At 52.0% G+C, this 9,243-nt stretch overlaps 2 protein-coding genes across 3 annotated transcripts in view; one reads left to right on the top strand and one right to left on the bottom strand.

The window, feature by feature from the left end:
* Window positions 1-1,270: 1,270 nt before the first annotated feature.
* Gpr107 (G protein-coupled receptor 107) overlaps window positions 1,271-9,243 on the bottom strand; it is a 63,623-nt gene continuing 55,650 nt past the window's right edge. The window contains exons 15-17 of one of the 2 annotated variants that reach the window (XR_007834563.1): window positions 8,526-8,647; window positions 4,140-5,386; window positions 1,271-2,327 (exon numbers count right to left, since the gene is read on the bottom strand). Coding sequence is in view for 1 of the 2 variants with exons in the window: in XM_051185117.1 (XP_051041074.1) it covers window positions 5,290-5,386; window positions 8,526-8,647 (219 nt within the window). In the remaining variant the exon portion in view is untranslated. Of the gene's footprint in view, window positions 5,387-8,525; window positions 8,648-9,243 lie in introns of both variants that reach the window. The other variant, XM_051185117.1, reaches the window with a different exon arrangement.
* The window catches only part of Fnbp1 (formin binding protein 1), a 195,728-nt gene continuing 189,656 nt past the window's right edge, over window positions 3,172-9,243 (top strand). The window contains exon 1 of the mRNA XM_051185109.1: window positions 3,172-3,178. The gene's annotated coding sequence lies outside the window, so the exon portion shown is untranslated. The remainder of the gene's footprint in view (window positions 3,179-9,243) is intronic.

Raw genomic sequence — 9,243 nt, 5'->3', positions numbered from 1 at the left:
AATGCCTAGACAGTCGCATCAATTCTGCCGGGCAGGCACCACTAGAAGGCAGTCTCAGCCCCTCCCCCAAACCTTCAGAGTAAGAAACTGTGGGCCCTGCAGGGCACCTGGCTGCTATCTGGGTGGCAGGGGGCAGTGATAACAGTTTTCTTCGGGTTCTGTGGTCTCAGACCAGGCTTTGGGTGGACGAGTCACACAACGGGCAGGCTCCTAAGTGGCCACTCACCCTGGAGCAGCTCTGAGCAGGCAAAGAGCCTGTGGTGAGGCCGTGTGGGGCGGGGTTGGTTATGAAAAGCATCATGGATGGGAATGGGATATGAACATTCTACTCAGGGTGGGGATCTCAGACCCACACTCTCACACCTTGGGACTGTACGTGTGTGTGCAGTGTTTGTGTATTTGTGCCTGTGCATGCTCCATCTTGACTTATCCTATCCATCCCTACCTTACTTTGAGGCAGTCGGCAGTCTCTCACAGGACCTGGGACACACTGACCAGCTGTACTGGCTGGCCAGCAAGCTTTGGGGCTCCTCCTGCTCCCCATGTGTGAGATTTACAGGCAGGCACCACCACAGCTGGCTTTTCTGTGGGCGCTGGGGACCAAACTCAGTTTGTCATGCTTGCACTTTACCCACTGAGCCACTTTGCAGCTCCAAGCTGCAAATTCTTCCTGTGTGAAGCTTGTCATCTGAAAACACTCCTAGTGAAGCACCCTGTGCTGATCCGAATGTCTGATTCCCACAGGGGATGATGGGCAGAGCTACTGGGTACCCATGAAGCCTCTCAGTAGGGGATTAGCCCCAAATCTCTGCTGTCACCTCCCCCTCGGTGGCAGCAGGGCTGGACCCCGACCTGGCGTCTCCCATGACTGCACCTCAGTGGTTAGCATTCGTACCAAAGACCTGGTGGCAGAATTTTGCCAGGTGGGGCTACTAACTGTCAGTTAGAGTGGGTAGAAGGCAGCCAGATAATCAGCACAAATCACACAGAAGGAATTTTACAATAGTTCCTAACCTGGGGGAATCTAATGACCCTTTCACAGGGTCACCTAAGGCCACCTGCATATCATACATCTACATTGTGAGTCATTAATGGTAGCAAAACTAAAGTTATGAAGTAGGAACAAAAATAATGTCATTGTTGAGCATCACCACAACAGGAACTGTATTAAAGGATCGCAGGCAGCATCGGGAAGGTTGAGAACTGCTGGATTAAGTACAAGGAAGTAAAACAGGGAGCATCCAGGCTTCCTTGGGACCACAGGCACAAGTTTCCAGCATGGAATCTTTATTAGACATGTTTGCTTTGCAGTGAAATACTTCCATATGGTGTCCAGCCCACCAATCCTGAACACATCCACACCCCATGCTTGTAAATATTCAATGGTTAATGCTAAAGTTATCAAGTGGCCCCCAGCCCCTGCACCCCAACCTGAGGAGGGCACACAGGCCCATAAGACCTTCTGCAGATAAAACCTCTGGGTTACTCAGTCTGACAATTTGGGTCATCTAGAAAAGCTGCCTAAGGACTGGAGAACTCCTTGTGTGGACAGGGGTTCTGGCCCTCTGCAGAGGGAGACAGTGCTTAGATGCTAAGGTCTCCGGTTCCCCATCTATGGCACAGCCTCAACTGCAAATGGCCATCCTGCTCTTGATGGACACACCAGGAACTTGTGTGATTTCCCCAGTGGTGGTCTGTCTGCAATCTCCTTGTCCTCAGGGCCTGACATAACATGATCGTGTCTGCTCCCACGCTTGTCTCGTCCCCCAGTGCAGTCTCTTCATAGTGCTGGGAAGTAGGGAGGTGGTTCCCAGTCCAGGCAGAGGGCCACCTAAATGTAGGATGCTTTTAAAGCATGAAACAGACACACCTCTACAAGACAGAAGAGGCCTGGGCCTGTGATCAATTTCTAGGTGGTACAGGTATGAGTGAGGCTCCTAGGAATGTGTTTTGCAGATTCTCGCCAGGGCATCCTTGGGAAGGCTGGCGTAAAGGGCAGGTCTTTGAGAACACCAGCCTGTTCCAAATGAATACCGTTCTGAATAAAGTCCTCAGGGAACTCCAGAGAGGAAAGGTGGCAGCAGTGGGCAGGGCAGCACCATGATGTGGTGATGTGCTGGGTCCTGGGCAGGCTAGACAAGCTGAGGTGGGAGCAGGGCTGGGGGTGGGTGGGGGCTGGGATCTTCTTGTGAGGATCAGTAGCTTGGCAGAGGGAGGTTGGAATGCTCAGCTGTCCTCCTGGGTATATGGAGCTGGGCCAGCATCCTCGTCAGACTAATGCTTCCTCGAGGATCACACTTTGGGATATGGGAGGTGGCCAGAGGCGACTGAAAATGAACACAGGGATGTTTTTGACACACGTCCTCTTCTTAGACTCCACTCCAAGAGTCAGACAGATGTTGTGGTGTGAGATCACCATGTGGCATAAAGCAGCAATATGTAGTTTGCATAGTTTGCACTCTTGATAGAATGCTCCCTGGTTTAGAAAATACATCCTGCACCCACTGCGGGCAGACAGCGCTGCAGTGCTCCAGTATTCCAGGGAGTTAATGGGAAAGTAAGTGGGGAGTGGGGTGGTGGGGGTTGGTGGTGGTGGCAGCGATGGTGGTAGGGGGTAAGGGGAAGGAGGAGGAGGGAAAAGACGGAAGGACCAAGAGGAGCAGAAATCCCACAAGCACCTCAGGAGCTGTGCGGGCCTGGTTGTTGAGCAGGTGGAGGGTTGGAGAATCGGGGACTTAGGTATTTAATTCTGAAGTGGTTTTTGGAGGAAAACTGAAAAGACACAGGCTTGGTGTGAGGGAGGATCTTTGACCCTGGAGTGAGTTGTTCCTCCGGAGAAAATGACCCCAGTCAGGCTAAACTTTAGCCAATTCTCTGCTATTCAAGTGTAAGAGGTGGCCTGAGTCCTCAACACTGTTAAGAACCAGGATTCGGAGCTTGACACTTGCTCCTGACATCCAAGAAATAATTTTCTAGCAGTGTACACTTTATTAAATGTCACAGCCTGCAGCTTCCAGTCCACAGCACTCTCAGGAAGCATGAACACCTCACACAAGCAGAAACAGAGGGGGCAGAGCGCAGGGCTGCAAATACCACAGTGCAGTGCAGAGTGAGCCCTGGTTTTGTTCGGCCCTCTACCACAGGGCTTCACTGTGCAAGCACAGTTGTGGAGAGCCAGGTGGGCTGCACTCAGGCTACCGAGGGCAGCTGTGCAGCCCTGGACTCCAATCACTCTTCTATCCGAGGATGCCACTGACCGCTGGCTCCCATCTCTCAAGTGATGGAGATGACACATTTACAGTGCAGGGTGAAGAGCTGCAAGGACTCCTTCACAGCCTGGACACACCAGGCCAGCCTTCCAGTCCCGTGTTAGGCTTCCGAGCCCATCATCCCTGACTTCCCTCCTGTAGCAGTTACAGGGCAGGGCATGGGAAAGACACTGCCTTGGCCCACCTTCCTGTCAGTGCACCCATGCTCTGGAAGGACCAGGCTGTCCCCCTATAGCCACTCAGAGAGGCCTGCGGGCTAAGCTGTACAGTTCCCCTCTTGCTCTCTGCCACTGAGCAAGTGAGGCCCCTCCATAAAAACCTTGCCTGGGGGAGGCTGCCTCACACCTTCTGTGAGTCTAGCGCCTAGTCAACAATGTGTGCTGGCAGGAAAACAGCCACACACACACACACACACACACACACACACACACACACACACACACACACACACACACAGAGCCATCTGAGAGGCAGGCCTAGATATCACCACAGAACACACTTTTGAAGTGTTACTGAGTGCTTATGTGCAGAAAACAAAGCATTAAAAATTATCCCTGTCTCCTCTCCAACTCCCTTTCCGTCACATACCTTAAACAAACAAAAACAAAACCAAAAATAAAAAAATAAAAAAAAAAAAAAGGAGAAGAAGGTCCCTAAATCAAGTCCTTCAGGCCTGTCTACCTTTCGCCAGATAGAACAGCTGCTGTGGTGAAGTGCCTCCTCAGACCTGGATGGCAGAGATGGCTTCTCACTGGAGGCGGATGGTGTGGAAGTTGGGGTGGGACATGGAGACAGACACGACCATTTTCAGGGCAGACTCGATCCTTCTGCACTGGGAGGTAGTAACTGTCCCTTGAAGTTATGACTCACCTACAAGTCCTGTGCACTAGGCAGCTTTGAGGTGCCGAGCTGGTCACCTGTGCCCTTGGTCACATGCCTTCTAAGCCGGTCTCTGCTGCACCACTGTCCCATGCACGCAGCCGCTGGTGTTCCTGCCCAAGCTCTGAGCAGACCTCGCTGTCTCAGGTCCACTAGCATGACAGGCTCAACTGTGCTCACTTCCTTCACGGATGCTTGGTACGATGTTGAGGCCCAGAAGTCCTGCCTGGCCCATGCCAGCTGTGGATCAAGCCTTTCCTAAGTATCTGCTCCTTAAGGAACATTCTCCTGTTGAGAAGACACAGGTGAAGGACAGGAAGCCAGGCGGCTGCTCTGGGCAGGCAGGGGCATCTCTGGAGAGCCGGCTGGAGAACACTTCTGTAGCTCTAAGGCTCATCTCCTCTTCAGACAGACAGGCCTAGAGACAGCTATTGTCCAGCAGCAGGGCTATGTGTGGTGCTGGCAGTGGCCTGGACAGCATCACTAAGGGCCCTCTTGGCTGCCTCTAGCACCACTGTTTAACGCGGGGGACATTTACAGTGGTACTGGGCAGTGGCGCAGGCAGGCGCCCCACACCACCGAGGTTGTCTATTTGGCTTTCTAAAATAATTCCAATCATCCCTGTTACTGTTGTTTGCCAAAGATGGACAATCTCTCTCTCCTTCATGTCCTTGGAGGACATCTGCTTACATCGCAAAAAGTAACTTCTTTCCCCCACCCTGGTACTAGGAATTGAACCCAGAGCCTCGTGAATGCTTGGTCAAGAGTGAGCCACATCCTCAGCCTCCAAAGCTCTGTGAGCACCAGTAGCCTGCCCTTCCATCACCACAGCCTTTCTCAGTGGCAGTCGCTGGGGTTCCCCTGCATGGACCCCAAGCTCCCAATTAGCAAGGTAAACCTTCTACCCATCCTCTATGCTCCTACCCTCCCTGAGGGACAGTCCTAGCTGCCTGTAACCCACCGCAATCCAGATCCTCTAAGAGTACAAAAGTAGGTGTCCACGGCCCTCAGCCGTGCCATGAGCGAGCGCTGGGGTGTCACTTTGGGAGATGCCACAGTTCTGTCAGGAACACGCTTGCTCACTGATAGGGCTATGAATAAGTTAGTTTTCATTGACAGTGCATCCTCAGAGCAGGCTCTATCACGCAGTGCCTTCCCAGTCACCCTGGGGCTCCACAACACCATTGGTTACTTTCCCGACTTTCTTCATATTCTCCATCACTCCTGATGTTGTCACTCTGAAACAGAAAAGAAGCCAAAATGTTGGGGGAATTCATAACCCTGCATGGCTGTTATGGTTATGGGACATCCAGGGAAGGGAGCTAACTAGTGGGGTGGATTCTCCAAGGCCCAGGGCAGAAGCACGGGCTGTGCTCAAAACTCTGCCCTATGGACAGTAAGCACTGCTTCCTAGTGGTCTGGTGTTCCCCAGCCATGGCAAGAAGCCCCCAGCTTCACTTCCATGCTGCTGCTCCTGCCCGACTCAGCTCTTTTTACAGCTACCCTGCCCCTACCCTCCTCCTGCCCCTCACCTAGCTGGCCAGCTTCATCGTATCTTTTAACTCAGGCTTCCAAGCTCTGCCCTGAGAGCTCTGTGTCCCATGAGACAGCTGCTAGTGCCCACCTACAGCTCTCACCCCCCTAGTGGCTGTGACCTCCCTTACAGCAGCAACAGAGCCTGCACTTGACAAGCACTCTAGGGTGATCCTGCAGCCCTGCAGATGTGTGGAAAGGAGAGAAGGCAAGATGAGAACAGCAGCCCTCACTGACGAGGTGAGCAGCTGAGGGACGATGCTTGGGTCCCTCTGAGGACAGGGAAGGTAGCCTAGACAGCTTCCCAGTGCTCCTGCTGAGCCTGGGTGTAAAGCAGACTAACACCCTAAAGCCTCTGGACAGGACACAAAGTCACATCAAATCCAGCTCTGTTCCCATGCCAACTCCCAGCATCTGTCCAGCAGCCCGCACCATAGCTGCCACTTTCTTCTCATGGACCTCTGTGACAGGCTCTGGAGCCACCCAGGTCACAGGTGGGAAGTGAGACTTCCTGGGGGGGGGCACAGCTCCTAAGCAGGCCTGAGCAGCATGTCCCAGAGGGCCAGCCAGTAGTGTGCTGAGAACAGAATGGTGCTAGGGAGCCTTGACAACCCCACATCTGTCCCTATTCCTGACAGAACTCCATGTCTCCCCAAACCCAAAGGGCAGAATGACCACAGATCATCCGTTACAGCAGGCCACAAGCAGACAGCTTGGCTGAAGCTGCCCATGGACACATCTGTTTCTGTGCCTAAGACATACTTGGGCGCTAAAACTGTGAGAGGCCTAGGTGAGAGGATCTGGACATCTGGTTCTCTGTCTCCCCCTGTGGAATGAGAGCTTGGGGAGACTTCAGGCCCTCCCCATTTCTCCTACACACCACCCAGGTCAGGAGCAACCAGATAGTTAAGGATTTGTAGAGCAAGACAGATACTACAAAGGTTAGTCGGTGAAATATTTGTAACAAAAACTGGCAGGCTCAAGGAGAGATGTAAAAAAAAAAAAAAAAAAAAAAAAAAAACGAGAAGGGAAAGCAAGCCCCTGTAACTTCCCAGGTTGAACAGAAAAGCCACAGGCCTTATGGGGTGATGCGAGCTCCATAGGCAAACCCGGGCCAGCACAAAGATGGAAGCAGTTCTCTCCCACAGAGAAAAACAACACAAAGAAATGACCCAGGCCATGGTCACACAAGTTGGGGAGTGGCGCCCACCGTGAGGCTTGTTAGTGGTAGAGATAGGACCCAGAGGTCTCTGTGTCTGTGAGCTTGGCCCCATCCTATGCTCCAGGGGTTCCAGTCCAGTGTACTTACTGAGCTAAGGGACTCTGACTCCAACAGCTCCTGAGCTTCCGCTTCCCCTCAAAGCCCAGATTGCACTGAGGCTCCTGGTGATGCCAGGGCCCTAAATAAATAAACCTGTGTAGCCACTAAGCAAGCAGACCCCTGCCACTGTAGCGCTCCTGTCACTGTAATGGTATGACTCCATGAAGCCCCAGAAAACTCCTAGCATGACCTAAGCTCTGGTTCCTTGTCACACGAGTGTAAACTGAGGTCACCAAGGGATTGCCTCTATCTCCAGCATTCCCCCTGCACTATGCCTTGCCAGACTGGATAATGTGTGCTCTCTGGTTACAAGGCTGGGTGGAGTCTATGCACTTCCACCTCCCTTCTTCCCAGAATTTAAACATATTCAGACCTGCTGTCTGTAAAGTTTATCACTCTCAGACTAACACCAAAGTAAAACTTTAAAACATGGCCATGAAGGTAGCTCACTCCTTTAATTCCAGTACTTGGAAGGCAGAGGTCTCTGTGAGTTTGAGGCCAGCCTGATTTACATAGACATCCAGGGATACACAGTGAGACCCTGTCTCAAAAAACAAAATAAAACATTGCCATGAGACACACATCCTCTTTCCAAAGCACAATGGTCTAGAGTAGGAGCATAGGGAATACAACTCCCACAGGACCATTTCACAGTTCCGCTCAGCAGAGGACGCTATGACCCAGTCATTCAGCCAACTACCCACTACCTTGCAGGGGAGGGTTAAGAGGGTCACCAGCTGACTAGCGTTTGTGTCTCTTTCAACAGCCCCTGCAAAGACTCTGCTACCTTTGGACAAGTTGCAGCTGGAGGTCCCCCTGCTCCTCCCACTGTGTGGAAAAGGTATTTCTGCATGGGGAGTCAGGGCCCAGGCAAGGATCCACTTGCACTCACTGCCTAGCAGAGCAGCCAACATGGAAGAGCTGCCCTATGAGGCATGATGTGCCCGACAGCTCAGCCTGGGCTGTACCTCAGTCTTTGAGCTGTGGAGAGGAAAAAGGCAAAGGCCAGGGCAGTGGGAGTCTCAGCCTGAGCTGACCACCACACACACAACCCAGCTCATCAGAGTTCGAGGGGGGACACAAGTTAGGGCCCATCTAACACACGACTGCCTTTCCTGAAAATAAGGCCTACAGTTCCTAAACCTGTGACTCAGATGCAGGTCAGAGGTGCTGCCTGCTGTCAACCTGTGGTGACTCAGAAGATGCTGTTTTCAAACACTAATGACAATGCTTGCAGCCTGACAGCCCATTCTAAAATGGACACTGGGAGCTGCGGCACTGATACTCAACAGGATGGCAAGTTCTAGTTTTCCCTGACAAAACTGAGCAATGGCTAGCAAATACCGCACTTCAAACTAGCTAAGTACGCCAGGGGCTCCAGTGTCCATGTCCTTCTGCTAAAAATAAAGGCACCACCTCCATGCCGAAGGACACTGAGACCAGGGACCCACTGCACACCATGCCTCAGAAGAGAGAGGAAGGAAGGGAGGGAGGGAGGGAAAGAGGGTGGGTGGGCAGCTTACACAGACTCCATCTCCAGGTCATCTTCCTCCTGAGAGAGTTGCAGGTAGGGGTTATCTGAAGCCGGGCGGAATTTATACCCCGTCAGGACAAAGAACACCAGTGTGGCTGTTTCATCCAGCAGCTGCAAATTTAAAATTCACCCCAAAATAAAAGGATTAGCAACACTGCTCTTCAGAAAGCAATGGGACTGAACAAGCTGCAGCCTCCTTTAGTCTGCACATGCTTTACCAAGGGGGAGAGACGACCGCTTTGACATGGTCAGAGTGGACACTGACATGTTCCATGGGAACCCACTTGTTACTTTATGATAAGAGGATCTTAGTGTGAAACCTAGGCTGGCCTTGAACTCAACACCTTCTGTCTCAGCTTCCCCAATGTTGGGTTACAGTGTGCCATTACACTGGTTCATTTTATACCTTTTCTGTCCTACTTGTTCTTCCTTTTTCGTGTGTGTGTGTGTGTGTGTGTGTGTGTGTGTGTGTGTGTGTGTGTGTGTGTGTGTGTACACTGTGGAGTTGAGTGTGGGGGTCAGAGGACAACTTACTTATGGTATTGCAATTTCTCCTTCCATCATGTGGGTCCTGGGGATCAAACTCAGGCCATCAGTCTTGGTAGCAGACACCTTCACCATCTGAGTCATCTTCCCAGCCAAAGAACAAGGGACATGGGGTGGGGGTTCTATTAAATTAATCCTTCTTTTTTAAAAAAAGGACTTTT

The sequence above is a fragment of the Phodopus roborovskii genome, unplaced genomic scaffold (genome assembly GCF_943737965.1).
Source record: "Phodopus roborovskii unplaced genomic scaffold, PHOROB, whole genome shotgun sequence".
Classification (NCBI taxonomy): domain Eukaryota; kingdom Metazoa; phylum Chordata; class Mammalia; order Rodentia; family Cricetidae; genus Phodopus; species Phodopus roborovskii.
This window is presented reverse-complemented; position numbering and strand designations above follow the sequence as displayed.